Raw genomic sequence first — 19,523 nt, forward strand, 5'->3', positions numbered from 1 at the left:
TCGCAGGACGCCCTTGCCAATATTTGCCTCTCTCCCGTTTTCCATGTCGATTCAAAGATTCAGCAGTTCACTAACTCAGCTTACATTTACAGAGGACACCTTCAGTGTTTAATTACCCGTGCTAGCGCCCTCACATCAGCTATTGGAACGGATTGGGAATAAACAAAAAGGTTACTCACTGCAAACATTTCTGAAGGATTTTAGTTGTTTACGCAATAATGTTATGACTATTCATTTGGAAGCGGCCTGTCCATTGTGAAAATGTTCACAGTGCCTGTACCATATCCGTTTGTGAAACAACCGTGTAATGTGGTTTATTTCCCACCAAACGGTGCAGTGCATGTTTGGCATGTTTTCAGCCTCCGTTCTGCAAATGTACATGAGAACGTGGTCAAAAAGTCACACTTTTAAAATGTTGACGTTTTGTGTGAATACGTCAATCACTTAATTAATGACTATACAGGTAGTAATAAATAGGGAACTGTGGTTTTCACTTGGTTTAAACATTAGGTGTGCTACAAACACACAGAAACAGGTCCGCATGTACACAGTGGTATGTGTGTCCCTGTGGTGTGTACTAGGAAGTCGTATATTTTACTGTGCGTTTTCCACTTGCTGTGTTTCCAAGCATGAGAGCAAAAAAAAATGCAGGTACCAGAAAGCAGGGAAACATCATATAAGAAAATAATGTAGTGTCTCAGAGCTAATATTATTATTATTATTATTATTATTATTGTTATGCTGGAATGTTAGGAGATCCATTGAAGACAACTGCGTAGCTCTGGCTCATTATTGGGTCGTTTAATTTAGATCATTATACCGTCAGTGGATGGAATGTTCTAATACCATCTGCAGTTCAGGCCGATAACTCAGGTTCAGGACCTTTAACAGACGTTATAGCTCTCACGGGGGGCATATAATGCTGTATTATGCCAATTAAGTGGACTAAGACTACAACTCCTAGAAAGCACTGATTTGTTACATGAAAGTCCATGGCCCTGGCTAGAGATGAAGAAGTGCAAAAATCAAGATAACACAACAGGCAATATCCATCAATAGTTTCAAAGAAAGGGAGCACACTGCCTACACTCCAGCAACAAAGTATGACCCCAAAGCATCATGGTAAATGCAGTTGAATTCGCATTCCATTCAAAAAGTATTAGTCTTTCACCTCCGCAGGTGCAGCAAGTGCTGTAAATCCCTGTACATGTGTTTCTGGGTTTAGCCCATCATCAGCAGGGAGCAGCATGGTAAAGGGGCTTGCTTGAAATGCCGCCAAATGTCTTCTTGGGTTGAAGTACCACTCATGGCGCACAGGTGCCTCTCAAGCCTCGTCAGCCGTGGCTCAAGGGAGCCGTCAATAAGACAGTTTCAAAGAAAGGGAGCACACTGCCTACACTCCAGCAACAAAGTGTGACCCCAGGGCAGCATGGTAAATGCAGTCGAAATTGTAGTCCATTCAAAAAGTATTAAAGTCTTTCACCTCTGTAGGTGCAGTAAGTGCTGTACACATGTTTCTGGGTTTAGCCTGTCGTCAGCAGGGAGCAGCATCGTATAGGGGCTTGCTTGAAATGCCGACAAATGTCTTCTCGGGTTTAAGTACCACTCATGGCGAACAGGTGCCTCCCAAGGCTCGTCAGCTGTAGCTCAAGGGATATACAGCACTTGCTGCACCTACGGAGGTGAAAGACTTTAATAGTTTTTAAATGGACTACGAATTCGACTGCATTTACCATGATGCCTTGGGGTCATACTTTCTTGTAAGGAGAATTATGATCAAATTTTGGCAGTTGATAAAGGCGGACAAGGTATTTGGTCAGAAAGTCAGTCCTCAGCCAAGAATAACATACATGTAGTTCTCTACAGGATCTTTTAGTACATAGTTATCAGGCCAAAAGCAGGGAGACCTTTTTAGGCAAGCAACAAGGATTTTACAAGTGTACTAAATGCAAGGCTTGTAGGAATAGTTTGAACTGCAAAGTGTATCTGTTACCGACAGGACATGAAGTAAAAATTAAAAAATTCCTAAATTGTACCTCAGATTTTGCCATTTATGTCATCACCTGTCCATGTGGCCTACGGTATGTGGGTAGCATGATTTTTCCTATGAAAAAATTGATTTTGGAACATTGGCGTGCCATCAAGAACAATGATATGACTTATCCGGTGGCCCGCCACTGCAATCTAGTGCATGGAGGTAGAATTGAGGAAATTTCATTTTTTGGAATAGACAGGGTACTACCAACCTCGAGGGGGTTGATAGGGAGCGGAGACTCAGAAGAATGGAATCTGAGTACATTATCCGGCTTAACAGCAGACATCCGTAGGGTCTAAACCAGGATGAGGAACTTTTTGTGCATATTGGGTAACTCTACATTGCATGGACACAATCACAATTGTTGATTGAGCCATTCAGGGTTTGTAAATCTTACTTGCTTTTTTCTTTAGTATTTGCCTATGCTCCTGAAATTTTGAATAAGCGTGATGCTTATTGAATGTATGTAATCAAAATTAGGAAGTGTTGACTTACCAGTTGGTGGTCATTAATTGGTGGGGCAATATCATTACAGTATTTGGTACTTAATCTGTATGGAATCTAATTTTTATTTGTATTTTCTTGGAAAATATAAAAAAATATTTTAGTTTAGGATGTAATCATTTTTTTCTGGTTAAGATGTTTGGTCCCACGTATATATTTTGTGGTATTTATATCTATATATAGAAGTTATTTAGGATTTTTTCTATGTCTATGACAGCCAATGGTATTTCTTTCACGGGAGGGGGGCCTCTGTAATGACTTGGGCCAATGAAGAAGACCATAATGGTTGAAACGCGTTGCAATGCTATTGCAAGTCGTTTTTGTAAAAGACTTTATAAGCTTTAAATAAACACCTAAGTTGTTTGGAGTGCCGGCTGATGATAGAATTCTTTACATGATTTATATATATATTACACATTGTCTGTAGTCACTGTATAGTCTGAGTTATTTGCTCCCAGTGATCCTGTGGTTCTTCTTCAAGATCACAACACAGATTTGTTTCCCTTTCTTTGGGTTCCCTCTGGGATGCCGCCCCCTCCCCCGAAAGGGCTAGGGGTCAGGGTATCCCCATCTGCCCCCTATATGTATTTTCTATTTATTTTTCAGGGCACTAGGAGCGAGACCCTGAGACCCTGAGACCTAAATTTATCACCCGACATCTCAATTGATATTGAGGCCAGTCAATCAGATCATCATCATCCTTGGATGAGAGAGTTAATGACCTTACTACAGGAGCAATGTCCTGCCTCTGAGCCCATGAAGAACAGGGTGGTGTTAACTATTGCTCGTTTAGCAGGTATAAGCTATTGGCAATGGACAGGAACAGTTATCAGAATAAAGGAAAGTATTAGCACTACTTCTTTTGACTTGGAAATATCAGGGAGGTGTCTCCTACTCATTCCCAGGACCAGTCACAGAGAGGGAAATAACCAGTTTGCATACTGTCAGATGGGAAGGGAGCTCAAGTAAGTAGAGGAGTGGCCAAGAAGCTGAAGACAAGCGTGCCTGGTGGCAGAAGAATCTCCCCTACTGAAATAGTGAGATGGAGGATTGTGTGAAAATAGTTATGATTGGGCAGCAAAATTACTGCAATCACTGACTTGTGAACAGGATAATTCTGGCACCTCAACCACAATTTCCTTAGGACATCCATGGATCTGGGGAAACTCCACTTGAACAAGAAGACGCTGCTGGAAGAAGACACCTTACTCCTTATTCCTGTTGGATGAAGAAAATTGACTCAATGACTCCTGACACCTACTGGCACCTTGGGACAAGAAATGCTCCCCAAGGGTCAAATGATCAGCCTGCTGTTTGCCTGCTTCAAAGACACAAAACGCAAAAGAACTGCTGACCACAGGACAGGACACATAAGTAGTCCTGGCTAGAAAGAGACTTGGTGTCAAGAAGCCTGCCCTGGGAAGCTAAGAGCTGCAAGATTGATCAGAAGAAGATTTCCAATTGGTTAAAGAAAAGCAGGAAGTAGTTAATTTTCCAAATCCAGAGGACCAGAACAAGATGCTCAAGAAGAGTACACCCTGGCAGGCAAGAAAAACAGGTGTCTCTAGCTCAGAGCTTTTTGCCACTCTGAAAACAGATTTGGCGGGCCTTGCAGCAAAGGTATTTGGCCCTGTGAAGTCCTGTTGCTACAAACTCCAACTTTACCTCACAGGGTGATATAGGCTTCCAAAAAGCGACTAAGTCTGAAAGTAAAACCATGGATCTGGATAATGCGTCAGATCTGTCCTACTGCTGAAGCAACCTCTGTGGCCATGAAATCCATCCTTGTTCAACTTGGAGTTTTGGGTACTAAAACCAGCAGCTTCAGAAGCATGCTGATGATGACGTACCCAACACGCTGTCCACGGCCTTAGTCTTTGCCCCGTGTGATGATTTTTGAGAATTCCATTTCAGAGAATAAGTCCAAAAATAAGAGCTTTGACAGAGATGACCAGGTGGTGTAGCCAATATCGGCTTCATCGCGGCCATCCTGAAATTGTGTCTAGGTCCCGGTTAACCATGAATTGTTGTATATCAATGGTACTTTTAGCCCTAAAGCTTTAAAAACTCATGTCTCTGGGTCCGCTTATCCTATATTGAAGATCTTTGTATCTCTTTGCTCATTAACTTCTCTGATTTTCTGAGTTGTTTTTAGAATTTTATTATGTTGTGTTATCTACTTTAACTTTATTGGTACTTCTTGAAATGAACACTCATGTAAATAAGGATTGCCTGCAGTTTGTGCAAAAGCTATCAGGGGGTGAACAGATATTCTCTAAGACCTGTGCTCTGACTAACCCGATTGGGTTAATTACGTTGATAGGGATCACACCGTCCCAAATTACTACCTCTATTTACAACACCTGTCAATTAGCATTTTTCCATTGCATTTTGAAACTTGTAGGTTAGATATTTCCATAACACAAACGCTATCTTGACACACAAGCACACGCACACACACACACACACACACACACACTTCCCAGATTTACTGAAAGTTTCATGCACAAAGGATGCAAAGATCACATATTTACACACTGCAACCAAAGAAAAGTCACACCTAAGAATATTGAAACAACAACAGCAGTGGGCTATGTGAGATTGTCCAGACTATGAACTGCACAGCGTGGGTCACACCATAGCTGTGGTGGATAAATGGGTTACTTGCCAGTTAACAGTGGTAGCTAAATGGGATTACTTACCAGTTAACTGTTTATATAGGTTCTACATATTGTACCCAGCCAAGGAGATCAGACACACCAAGTTAAAAACCCAGGAAGGACTCAGATGATGGATACCCTACACAACACCAAAATCTGGAATGACACAGAAATAGACAAGGCAAGAAAGTGAGACGTTCACACCAAGCAACAGGGTATGCCTATCTATACCTGAGCACAGACAAGGCCAGTGCATTGCAGGACTTATATTAAACAATTGCAATAGGGCAGAAAACACAGGAAAACTGCTGATTCAAGGAACCAAGCAACCCCAGCAATGGGTGGGCTAAGCCTTGTTTTGTGCCCTTCTGACAGGACTGGGTGAATCGTGTGACCACAACCCACACAAAAAAGGAGGGCAGTGAGAGAAAGATCCCAAAGCCCTAAGAGGAAATCATGCAAAAGTAAGCAAGGAATGCTCAAGGAAGGCATGCTTCAAGCCTAAGAAGGAACACAGGGGAAGCTTACCAGCAAATCCCACACCCAGACTGAGGCACGGCACAAGGTAGACAAGCAGCTCAGATGACAGAACCCCAGACGTGCCACCAGAGGCTCCCAGGTGATGGACCCCATTGAGGACCAGCACAGTGGATTAGCAGAGAAAAACAAGTCTTCTTGCAAAGACCAAGCAATGACCATGAAGTGTTGCTTAAATTAAAATTACAGGACCCATACAAGTCCCACACTTATAGCCGAGTCTTCCACTACTTTATGTGGTGTCATTTGGTTGTGACTGCTGGTTGTGGGGCATGTGTTGGAATTGAAAGGTAGGCACAGTACTGTGTTTGAAAACAATGCACTGCTTCTCCTCAGCATTTGTTTTATGGCTGACAAAGAAAAGTTGATCTTGTAAACACACTTTCAAATCCAGAACTGCTTTCCACATGCATTAGATCCCTCTATTGTGGGGCCACAGTGCCGGCAGACTGTTGACTTTTACAAAAAGTTTCTTAAGAGGCTAAGTGAGCATCAGGCTTGACGTAAGGTTCCCAGATGACTTAATTTCATTGACATGTTAATCTCCTATCCATTTTCTATCTTTATAATCTAGACAGTGGGTGGAAGATAACTTAGACCACAAACTCCAGAATGCATTGGGTTATTGAATGAAAGCCTAGGTCTGGAACATTTTGAGCACAATGACATGGAGTTATTCAGTGATGTTTACTTTGGGGAATTATTGCCATTATAATTCTGGTTATTTCACAGCTGGAGGAATCATAGAGCAGCTGAGGTAGCATCCCTTTGCTTTTGCACAGTGTTCTGGGATTTACATTGTTTGACACACAGGGTGACCTGGAGGTTAATGACCAATCAACAAGTGTTGGCTGGAAGGAAGTGAAAAAGTGTAGCATTTAGTCAAAGAAAACACGGAGACTGCAACATAAATTAATAGGTATGCCAATTATATTGCTTGCTCTGTAGACATGCTGAACTGATCAACAACGTACATACATGTAGGGTGGACACCTCATTCCGAGGTATCAGGGCACTGTGGCCCTGATTTACTAAGGCTTGAAGCTGGGTTGCATTACTTTCATAATGCAAAGCAGACGCAAACTGGTATGCTTAGATTTACTATGCAAAGCATATCAGGATTTGCGTTGGATTTCCTAAAGTAATACAAAGTTGTACTGTGTGCTGCTTTGCATTAATTTGAGTCAAGGGGGATTCCATGGGTGGTACATGTGTGGTACCACGGGTTTAGAGTAAAACCTCTATCTAGAAATATTTGCCGACAGGGATTTGCGACAAAATCTTATGCCTCCTTTAAGGGAGGCATAAAGTATCACTTAAAGCATCATACGTACATCCAGGACATGCCATCCATTATTAGACAGCAGATGTGAACATGTCCTAAAAACCTGCCAGCTCAGTTATTTCCTTTCAGCTCATTGTATTCTGAAGTGTGCAGCATGTGGTACCTTTAAAATCGGCAATGAATACATAACTGATAAATTCATTAAAAAATACATTAAAAAGGAAGGTCACATGCTAGGAAAAGTGACAGGATATGTCAGAGCCATTAGCGGAGAAAAGGAAGTAAGCTTCTTGTGGTGGAGATGTTGCTCTAGTCTTGAGCCAGAGGTCATGAAATAAGACATGTTTGGTAGAGGATATGATTGGGTGTAGCGCACAGAAACCCTTGATAGAAGTCATGGCAGAAGAGGGAAACTGACTCAAGGAAGTTGGGTGGAGAAACTTAGAAGCAAATTCAAGAATTTCTCTGCTACATCTTTGAGTAAGGACAAAGAATGTGCTGGAAGCTAAATACCATTAACTAAGTGGATTCCAGAACATTACAAAAAACTGTGGAATGTGCACACTAAGAATTACTTAAAACTCCAATAGCACTAGAAAGCTAAAGTAAAGTGAAGGATCAGGCATGGCCCCTGCATCAAATTCAGGGCAGATGATTGACCAACAGAATAGTTTGGGATTGTCTGTGGCAATACAGGTTTGTAGAGGCTACTATTAAAATATGATAATTCTACTAACAAACAAGCAGATGTTTTGCTGCCCTAAGGTGTCTATATCACAGGGCCCTAAGGGGATGACCACAAAGGGGTACAAACTCACACTTGCCCTAGAGGAACTCACCTGATCCCCCACCAGGTGCTGTCTGGTTCTCCAAGCTCCACTGGTATGGTCTTTCTGGAACACATCCACTCTCCCCACATGTTTGTATCGTGGGGCTCCTGTCACATAGAGAATCTCCCTGTTGCTCCGTATAAGTGTGACAGCATACCCTGAAGAAAAAAAATAATACAGCCAATATTTAAGTAACATGTTCAGCTCACAGTCCCCAGCCTATCTAGACAATCAAGGACACATCCCTACTGCTCCCAGACGTAGGCAGTTATCTAGAGTTAGGTAGATCTGGGATATCTGCCACACATTGTCAGATGCCCTGATCACTCTATTTATAGTGTATACCCATGCAGTTACTTGATATACTGCCTCTGGGATATGCACCATTTTTTAGCAGATATCACTCATCTGCCAGACTCTCAGGGCCAGATTTAGTAGAAAAAGATGGTGCGCGGCGCTGCACCAAATTTGGCAGCACCGCGCACCTTCATTTTCAAAATGCAGGGATGTGCTGTATTTACTAGAATATGGCACACCCTTGTGTGTCCCCTTGTGCCGGTGAAAGATTTGCTGCCATGCGCCAACGCAGCCACCCTTGCATCATAGTGCAAGGATGGCTGCACTGAGGGGGAGATTGGTTTTGTGCAGGAAGGAACAACTTCCTGCACAAAAACAATCTTAAATGGTGAATTGTTCTTTCTATGTGTGCTGCAAAATGCAGCACACATAGAAAGAGCAAAAAATGAGGAGAAATTAAAGCATTTCTCCTAGCTGCACCATGCTAATGCTACCCTGGGGTGGTGTTAGATTTTGGCGCTGCCTCAGGCTTACAAAAACTCGTAAATCTTAGGCATTGTCAAAATGCAATGGGTGTTGCTGTGGCAGGCCCACAACAACACCCATTGCAGGTCCCTTCCACGCAAAGTGCTGCATGTGAAGGGGCTGTATTTACAACTGGTGTTAAGCCCTATTCCGTTTGTCGAGTCTTCGATCAGAACATTCTCAAGACTTGGCTATTAAGATGACACACAGGGTCCCCGCATTCCAATCCCCCCACGCCAAATATCCTCGTACAATCCTGGTTTATATAGCAGATTACAGAATTAAGGAATCAATACTGACAAAAGCTATAAAAGAAAAGTCGTTTTTCTGCTCAGAATGATTTCTTGTTTAGGAACTACTCGGACATGACAGCTGAAAGTGCACGCGGAATAGGGAGTCCAGGATTATGATCACGCTATGCAAGCTTTAGGGGCGCAGGCCTCAAGGCTCATAGTGCTATACAAGGGTGGCTTTCAGGTGTTCTTTCAAGTCTCGAAGGACCAAGGGCTGTATAGGGTAAGACAACACTTAACTTCCCCCTCTCCTTTCATCAGTGCTCTAGGAAGGCGCAGGTAGGCACAGGGCGGCATTGTTTAACGCAATAGGGTGGTGGTTAGGTGAGTTAAAAACAAAGTGCTGTGTGTGGGGGACCGGACTCTTGGGCACTCATCATGGCGCCGGAAACCGTTTAGTTCTGGGTTGGGGGCAAGGGTGCGAGCTTTTGCAAGGCCCTGACTACAGTATCCAGGGTGGGTGGGAGGTCACTGGGTGTTGCATAAAAGGGGGAAAATGAGGTACAAAGTTGAAGAGTAAGTATGGTTAATGCCATGGCTGGATTAGCTTTGCAGACACTCGGCACTTTATTAAGTTAAGTATTTCAGCACAGCATGTTTGCACGTTGTTTCACTGGGGTGCACTTTATTGCTGGAACTCTGCACTCCGCAGCACTTGCTTAAGCGAATATAGAAGCCATGTCTTACGCATCTCCCTTAAGATGGCCCAAGGTCTATTTGCGTATAGTGAATTATATCTCTCCGAGTTTAAGTTATGGATAAACTAAAGATCGTGTCCTTTAATGTTATTACATTAAATAATTAAAAAAAGAAAGCTACAAAGGATTGGATTCTGACTCATAATCCTTCAGTAATTCTCCTCCGGGAAACGCATATTCCATCTGCAAAATTCAGCAAGTTCGAAATGTTTAAACCATGGATAAGATTTAAATGTTTTTCATCCTTTAAATCGGCCCACAGAGGAACAAAGGAATAGCGATCTTTATTGCTAAACACTAATTGGCAAAGTTATAAATGGGGCCGTTGGTCCTGGGTCAGCTGCACCATCATTGCTACCCCTATTACACTGGTTAGTCACCATGGCCCAATCAAGGATGACCCTCAGCCATTGTTTTCACTTTCGCAATCTCTTAAGGAAATACTAGGAAAAATGATAATAAGGGAGGACTTAATTTATTACAGTACCCAGCTATAGATGTCTGTACCCTGCATACACAAGTTAAACCAAAGGCTTTTAAAGTACTGGATAGACATACGTGTGATTTGATGGACATAGATCCTCGGGGAAGGGTTCCCCAAAATAGAGTATACACGCTTTTCTTCCAGCTTTGGATCAGCTACCTGTATGGATTTGTTTCATTAAAAAAACAATTAAATATGATTCCATGATGTTTTACCCAGTGGTTTGCATTGTCAATATGGGGAGTTAATCAAATTTGGGCACCTAGGAGATGGATAAGTAATAAGACAAAGCTAGAGTCTCACGTTTTGAAAAATGAGAAAGAGGAGGACATCTTGGAATTCTTTGAAAGACATTAGAATTCTGCTCATTGTGACCTGGGTGGCTTTTAAGTCGACTCCCTGTGCATCACGCATCTACAATTTAATGAGCAAAAGCTATAGAAAAGAAAGGCACATTGAAAATAAAAGTATAGAAGTATACAAGTCTCTGTTATTACAGGCCACAAAGAAAACATAGTATTCTTTGAGAACCATAATAGGGTACTGTGGGACTTTTTTTAATTCTAGACAATATTAAGAATAACTAATCAGGTTTACAAAAGACATATGAAGAAAGCAGATATATGGGCTGATTATGGCTTTTCAGACATAGGAGAAAAAAGCTACAAATAATTTCAAGAGTTTATGGTATCCCAGATAGGGGGGATGTCTTACATCAACAGATCGAACAAATAGTGCAATTATAAAATATTTTACGCCTATTTATAGCTACCCTCAAAAGGTGAACTTGAATGAATTGCACAGATTCCTTGAAGCCACCAATCCCATGTCTTTCCAAGGAAACAAAATTTAGATCTCCAAGCCACTTACAGTTTAGGAACTAATAGATGTCATTTGCAGCCTGGCTAACGGAAAGGCCTGCGGCCCAACGATTACCCCACCAAGTTTTATACAATTCTTGTTAAAATTCTTCCATCCTTGCGGGAGCGCAATACCACCCTTTTTAATGAGGGGGTCACTTTCTTAAACAAGGATAACAATGCTATGGAGCTCAATTCATACTTCCCTATCACTCTTAGGGGATCATTGTGAAACTGTTGCCATCTAGGGTCAGAGGATGAATTTTAAACTCACTGATGAAGATCAAAACGGTTTTATTCCTGGCCATCGACCTCATATCAATATGAATTATTTGATGGAAACTCTAGGTGTATTTAACACAAAAAGGTCCCAGTTCTTGCATTTTTTCCAATGCTGAAACAAACTTTGATCTGGTTGCCTGGGAAACACTTTTTATCTTAGGTACATTTGGATTTCCTCAGGCAACTTTAAAGACTCTCAATAGGCTTTATAAGGGAACAATGGCAAAATTGATTGTTAATGTATCAGAGGCAGGCAGCTTTGTAGTGTGCAGAGGGACTAAACGGGTGTCCCCTCTCCCTGGTCTTATTTGCCTTGTTTATCGAGCCCTTAGCTACCACAATCCAGGTACACACTGGGAAACATTCCCCCCTACCTCAAATGGTACATATTAAGCTATATGAAGATAGATGATACTTTGTTGTATTTTTAAACCAGAAAGAACAAGCCAGACCAGAGTACTGAAAAGGTGTACATTGTTTCAGAGTCTAGAATGATATAAAATTATCAAATCCAAAATTGAAGATCTACTGTGCAATTGTGCCCCGGAAGAGGTTCTGCCGGACATTCAAAGGGGTTTAAACCAACTCCCCAAATGGTACCTGGGAACAACAATTCCAAATAATATTGAAGAAGTGTATGATCTAAATTATAAACCATTTTTCAAAGAAGATCAAGACTATGTTAGTCAAATGGAAGTTCCTTCCATTCACGATATAGGGGAGAGTAACCCGATAAAAATGAAAATTTTGCCTTTACTCAATTTTTATTTTTTAGCTGTCCCATGTGTCTTATATGCTCCCTTTCTTCAAAAATTGGAAGCAATGAGCTCCTCTTTTTATATGGCAAGAGGCAAGTCCAAGATTAGCACTCGGCATTTTATACTTCCCCACTTTGGGGAGGGAGGGTTGGGTGGGTTCCTACCCAATTCCAATTGTATTATTATGTCTGTTTTGTTCAGCTCTCAAGAATCCCAAATTCATCTGGTTATGATAATGAACTAAAGGACATTATGCTGAACAATAATAACATACAAGATATGTTACGCTTAGCTAAATCAAAAGTTACAAGTTAATGTTTCTACCAGCCTTGCAGATTTGGCTTTGTTAAACCTATTGGATCTTGACCATGCAATAATAGCCAGATGGAAAATGAATGGGTCCGACATGATTTCAGATTTTATATCTAATAATGCATGGAAAACAAGGGTTGACATAGCTAGGTCAATTAAGACTGATACAAAATTGATACAATTACCATGTAATGGGATTTATTAAGCCCTTAAGAAAATACACCCTTCTTAAATTTATGAACAGGAAGAACTTGTGTATAATTGTTTTAGAGTAGTCCACTTTTATAAAAACAGTGAGTTTGAAGCGATTTCTGGCAAGTGTTAAACTGGCAAAAATGTATACTAACATCGCTAATAGATGGGTAAAAGAAGATAACATACATCTTTCAAAAGATATATGGAAAAAGTAAATGAGCTTAATTTCACCATGCTTTCAGGTGCAAATTTTCATAAAATAAAATTTTATTCTAAGTGGCTAATATATTACACCCCCAGCCGTCTGAATAAAATGTCACCAAGTAACCCAGATTCCTGCATCAGTTGTACTAGCCTGACCAAAGCTAACTGGTCCGACAAATTTTGGTCCTGCAGTAGTTGAATACTTTTTGGAACTCAAATTTTGAATGCTTTGAGAACCTATTCGCAATACAAATAATGTGTAATCTATGCAATCCATTGATTGGATATTTTCCTATGCAAGGGATAGTGCCCAAATGTAAGTAATTCATATATATATTGCTATGCTGATCGATCGATCATTAATATTACAACGGTGAAGAACCACTATGATTCCCACTTTTTTAGATTGCCTTGATAAAATGATTAGAGTGTGACAGGATGAAGATCTTTATGCAAAACATGCTAGGTTTATGAATTCTTTTTTGCAATGTGGGCGCAATGTTTTTACCTTTGATATCCATTGAATGGTACATTGTGTTCCTGTAAACACTATCTTTGCACTTTATTTAGCACAACACCTCAACAGCTCTCAGTTATATTGTGCACATAAAGTTTTTGCTACAATACTTTGTACTGCCATGAAAGATGTGATGCTCTTATAATGTAATTTATCTATCTTCTTTTCAATATTGGCACATCTGCCCGTAAAAAATAAATTAAAAAAGCAGCTTTGTCTGGAAACTTCTCCCACTCTTTCTCACTTCAATGAGTGTGAGGGTGACCCAGTGTTTAAACAACTGACTTTTGTGACTAGACATGTTACCTATAATTCAGTTTTCCCATTCTGATCACTACCTGTGATATGTGATACTGCACAACCCCTAATCTAAAGCCAAATGAAGATTTTTCCATTCCCCATCTGCACATCAAGTGGCATAATTTGATTTCCCATAGTTCAACTGCACAGGAAGTGACATTGCTGGATTTCCCATCACCCATCTGCACAGGAAATGACATTACTGGTGTCGTGGTAACAGTTTCCTGCACTTCTGCTTCCTCCTAGGGCTGCTTCATTGTAGATGAACTCCAAAGCCAAGCCCATTGGCGGCCATCCATGCCTGGACCGAACTAGAAAACTTTGGTTCTTCCCTTACCCACTGATGGCATGCTGTGCTCCTCCCTGCTCTTAACCCTGGCCGCCATTCACTGCACTGCTGCCACACTGCACCAAACACGGAAAAAAAACATTCACATCCACCTCCTATAAGACTTTGTGCACCCTCCTACATTCTACACCCACCAGTCAAGCATCAACAGAACCTAGCACCCCACTCACTCACACTCGCGCACTCACAAAAACCTACCACCTGCTCACACAACACAGACCAAACACCACCCAAATAACATGCAAGCAGGGTCCTCAACACCCACTTGCTCACCAAACATGCCCCAGAGCTATGGGACCTACTGCACAACCAAGCTGCAGACCTACCCTTTCTCACAGAAACATGGGTAAACCCAACCTCAACACCTGACATCGCTAAAGCCATCCTTTAGGCTACAATATTGTTAGCCAAGACCATCAGCACAAGCTTTGAGGTGGAGTTGCCATCATATTCAAAGATAATGTCAGCTGTACTGCCAACATGAACACTCCCAGCAGCTACATGGAACATCTCACATTCGAGATATGCAACACAGCCAACTTCTCCCTCTGCAAAACCCTTGTATACACACCCCCAAGACCTGCACCAATTTCACCAGCAACATCACGGACTGCCTCACACCTCTCAACATCAACACCAGCATCTTCATCCTCTTCATGCCTCTGCTCAAGAAACCATTTGCTGACCCAGCAATGCTTTTCAACTACAAACCCATCTCCCTTATACCATACCTGGCAAACATCTTAGAGAATCTAATCAACTCTTGCCTCAATGGCCATCCAAACAATCACCACTTCACATAGAACTTAAGTTGTCAGCCTGGCATTTTACTCCTCAGAAGACCATAAACTCATCTGCGGAGTGCCTCAAGGCTTATCGCTATTCAACACATACATGAGTCCGCTCATTAATGTCATCCGCACACATGACATCAACCCTCTCTCTTACGCAGATGACACACACCATACTCTCCCACGCAGACAAGAACCCCAGCACAAGAAACAAGTTCACCATCTGCTTGACAAAAGTCACTTACTGGATGAAAACCAACTGTGTGAAATTCATCACCGACCAGACAGAAGTAGTGATCTTCAGCAAGAACATCTCACCACAAGACTTCAATTGGTGGCTGTCCAGACTCAGATCCTCGTCCAAAATGCATATGAGGAACCTTGGAATATTAATTAAAAGCAAACTGGACATGAACACATACATCAATGCCGTCAATGGATATGGTTTCCACACTTTGAAGGTGGTGAGAAAGATATTCAAATGGCTCCCAAAATACACTAAAAAAACTTTCACTTATTCCCTAGTCTCAAGTAAGTTGGACTATTGGAACACCCTCTCACTAAAAGACTACAAACCATCTAGATCTTGGCAGCCAGACTCATTCTCAACCTCACACGAAGAACTCACATCAAACCACAACTCAGGGAACTACACTGGCTCCTGATCCAAAGGGGCTTATTCAAACTCCTCACACACATATTAAAGCACCACACAACTCTGGCCCCACCTACCTGAACAGTCGCATCCCCTTCCACCACACACCCACACAGTTCCGCTCCACAGAACTACTACTTGCAGAATTCCCAGCCATATACAGAGCCAGACCAGGAGGACAGACATTCCCTTACATCCATCCTAAAGCATGGAATGACTGCCCATTCCACATCAGAGCCTCCTCCTCTCTTCTTGAATTCCACAACACGCTGAAGACCTGGCTTTTCAATTAACAAGCCTACCACAAGCAGGGCTAGGCACACACCTGCTTAGCATCAGGATATCCTTGGGGGCGATAGGGTGCTTTACAAATAAGCATAACATAACAAAACATAACATAATAGCCTTTTAAGCACCAAGGATCTGAGACAGTTTTCCAACAAAGATCCAATAATGACTATCACTACTCCAGTTCAGGAAGGAGCTAATGACTTACCCCTTGAATGAGCATCAAGGTAAAAAGTAAGCCCCACCTACACTGCCAGAACTGGATATCACTTGAAAAGTGACCCTTTCCTCCACCTTCCCCTGAGAGTTTGCACATTTACATGCAGAGTGGATGACTGAATGACTAAGAAGTTCAGTTCTACATGTCCCCTGATGCACAGTGGGTCAGAAGGTCAGGCCTTTTACTTATGCTGAACCCTAAGGGTTACAACATGCCTTGACAGGGTCCTTAAGGGGCTCTGTAGCTGTTTTTAGTATGCCCTTCAACATGGATAGGAACTTGATAGTACTGTCCATCTTACACAGGGTCCTGACTTAAAAATAGTCCTCCCCAAACTACATTGAGGGTTACAGACCTGTGTCAGGATACCCAGGAGAGTCTGCAGAATAATCATCCCAGGGGTCTATCCCCTCAGCTAGTTCAGCAGCTATGTCATATGGCTCATCCTCGTGGTAGGGGATGTGAGTACACCGAGAGATGCAGTGAAACCAGGAGTATATATGCCATTGATAAAGTGTCGGGAGGGGGTGAAGGGGGGTGAAGAGAAGGTGAAAGGAGGAAGTGGAGGAAGAAGAGGGGGAAGGGGGTGGAAGGGCCAATTCCATAGGGCACCAAAGCTAAATCTTCCTCAAAGGTTGGCTTCTGCTTAGGTGGTAAGGTGTTGAATAGTTTGGGTGATAGTTTAGTAATAATCTTTTCCGACTGTGGATAAATATAGAGTCTATTTTGTCAGGCATTGAGCTCTGCTTGGAGCCTCTCAAGGACTGACTACTAAGTTGTCGGAGTATACGTAGCCAGTGGTTTTTGACATTGAAGGTTTGGCCCTTGGGAGCAGCATCTTCGGATTTTGCAGAATCTGAACTGAGGTAGGTCTCGGCTCCCACTGCTTCAGTGCTGAAGGTGGTATTAGGTCTGAGCGAGATTTCGGTGTCCTTGCTGTTTTGGGGCCTCTTGATGTTTGTTAACACCAGCATGGTCTTTGGCACCAAGAATGCTAAAATCTTTATCTTGGCAGACAATTGGGAAGCTTGAGGGCCCGTGGATGCAAAAGGTGCTGGCTCCGTGGGCTTATCTTGAGTTTGACCTCTGTCGGAGACAGCTGGTGCTCCAGAGGGCTGACCCAACTTCGAGGGTCTAACAGCCAACCCCTCTGGGTTAGTGCTCTACCTCACCTCAAGGGATGTTGGTGGACATGGAGTGGGGGGCCTGCTATACTCAGCCCATGGTGTTATCCCTCTTCATGGGCCTGTTGCCTCACCATCAAGCTTGGATTGTTCCTACTCTTCGTCTGAGCCTTTGTGAATCAGTGCCTTACTTTCTATAGTTCCATGGTGGTTGTCTTGTTGAGTGAAGAGGCAATATGACAGCCATTTTGGAAGTGTGAAAAAATATCTTTCCAAGAGGTCTGGCAAGGACTATTAGCTTTGCTAATGCTTGAGTGGAAATTTAGCAATGCTATGACCAGACATCTTGGAAGGTTATTGTTTATATTTCCAAAATATCCACCACATTGCGCCTAAATAAAATGTGCCACTTTGAAGAATAGAAAATAATATATGGCAATCTAAGAACGTGTCTGCCACATTGCATCAAGGCCATCTTGGAAGTATAGAGAATAACAATTGAAGATGCAGCCTATCACTACTGGCTTTGCTAATACTGGCAAGTAACATGCATTGGCAAAGCAAGGTTCATTAGCTTTGGCATTGCAGGTTTCCTTAGTGCACACTAGTGTTCATGCTTTAAAAACAATCAACATACATGAACAGACTAATCTTTTTTCCGAAGCAGTAAGATTTTTTTTTTCTTTGCACAGAAGACTTAATGGTAGGAAAAATATGTTTTACTTAAAAGTATGATTCGTTTGGGAATTAAACTTTTGATATACACTGATTTAACATATTTTCAAAACACATCGATCATTTGTGGAAAGCGCAAGAATCTTTATTTTACCCCTCAGGGACATTCAAACCAATAGATAGCAAAGGTATAGAAACGCTTCCTATTCCACTGTAGTGGTTTGGTGCACTGCCCAGCATGGTCAATGGTTCTCACCTAGGTAGGAATCCTTCATATCACTGTCCAGCAAGGTGACGTTGATGAATGTGGATAGGTTCCCGCGGAGTTCCTCCAGCCCTCCTGACCAATCATAGGCTCCAACCGTACCAACGGTAAGGATATCCTGATCGTGAGGGAGAGAGAACGTTACTTTTTATTGGAAGAATATTGCCCATTTCCACGCCATCAGGACAGTTTGTGACAAATGACACATTTTGGAGAATTCTTTCAATTTGTTATTGACAAGTATTTGTGTTGCTGCTTCAGGTGAATGATGGCAAGTGACTGATTATTGATGGCATATAACAGGATGCCTTTCAATGAATATTCACGAAATGACAAGGTGTCCTTAGATGAATATGTATGGTATCATGGGGGTCCACGAAATAATATTCATGAGTTGCTGTGGTGCCCTTAGATGAATATTGTTGATGTAACTGAAATGTGTTCAATCTCTGTTGAGTGGGTGATAGATTATAGTCAGCCAAACATTGTAACAGTATGTTGTTATAATGATAGAAATTATTATTATGTTATATATAAATATTCACAGAGCGAGCGATAGCTTTAGGGCAGGGTTGTTCAGTTTGGACCCGGAAGCCCCGAACATTACTGCATTTGCAAGATAAACACAGAAGATAAACATGCATAAAATTAATATAAATAGAATACTTTTAGATAGTTATAATTTGCCTTGAAAATTAGGCATGGCCCGTATGAGCCAAATATTGCACAATCCCGCTTTGAATAAGCGACTATTTGTATTCTGGTAATGATTCAAGAAGTGAAAACATGTTATAAATTCAATGGCGAACTCCTCGTTATCTCCCATCGCATCGCATAACTCCACCTCACCTCCGTCATGAGAGCACTGAAACCGCCTTGGGAGAGTTCTAGCTGGAAGGAGCTGCTATTGGAGACTTGCTGTGTTCCTAAAGGCAGAGAAGAAGAGAGATGTAAATCACTGAGAGGAGAGAGTCTGGCAGTGTAGTATGTAAGGAAAAAGGGTGTGCTCTATTTCTATGCTCTCCTCTCCTGCAGGAGTCACAAGGAAATATAGTTAAATGAACAGGTAAATGCCTCTCCCTTATGTCTATATTGCTTTCTCTCTCGCCATTTTCCTTTTTCCTACTCCAATTCTGCCTTCCTTTTCTGTATTCTCTCATATCTCTCTTCAATTTTATGCCTTTATGTTTTTTCTTTCAACTATGGAGTTTCTTCTTCTTCTTTGCTTTGTTTTCTTCACATGTCCTACCTGTCACTCTTATCTCTAACATATGCAGTTTATCTCTCGTTCCCTCAACCTTTCCATCTTGATGATTTTTTTAAGTCTGCATTTCTTTGTTTTTGACGCCTTTCCTCCCTTTCTCTCGCCTAGGTATTCTATCATTTGGATTACCTTTTCTAAGTTCCTTTTTTTGTTATTTTTCAGCTTCCTATATACTTGAACAATTGTCCTTTAGAGCTTTCATATTTGTGTGCCATTTCTTGTTCCCCACACTTTTTGCTATCTCCGTCTCAGCATTTTCCAATTTCTCTGATTTTCTTTCTTCTGGATCTTTTCTAACTATGCTTTTGCCATTGTT

The 19,523-nt window shown here is 41.7% G+C and overlaps 1 protein-coding gene across 3 annotated transcripts in view; it reads right to left on the reverse strand.

The window, feature by feature from the left end:
* LOC138304374 (integrin alpha-M-like) overlaps nt 1-19,523 on the reverse strand; it is a 242,314-nt gene that overhangs the window by 67,659 nt on the left and 155,132 nt on the right. For all 3 annotated transcript variants that reach the window (XM_069244358.1, XM_069244360.1, XM_069244359.1), the window contains 3 exons: nt 18,793-18,869; nt 17,935-18,061; nt 7,861-8,009 (listed from right to left, as the gene is read on the reverse strand). In XM_069244358.1, coding sequence (XP_069100459.1) covers nt 7,861-8,009; nt 17,935-18,061; nt 18,793-18,869 — 353 coding nt within the window. The remainder of the gene's footprint in view (nt 1-7,860; nt 8,010-17,934; nt 18,062-18,792; nt 18,870-19,523) is intronic.

This window comes from Pleurodeles waltl, chromosome 7, assembly GCF_031143425.1.
Source record: "Pleurodeles waltl isolate 20211129_DDA chromosome 7, aPleWal1.hap1.20221129, whole genome shotgun sequence".
NCBI lineage: Eukaryota > Metazoa > Chordata > Amphibia > Caudata > Salamandridae > Pleurodeles > Pleurodeles waltl.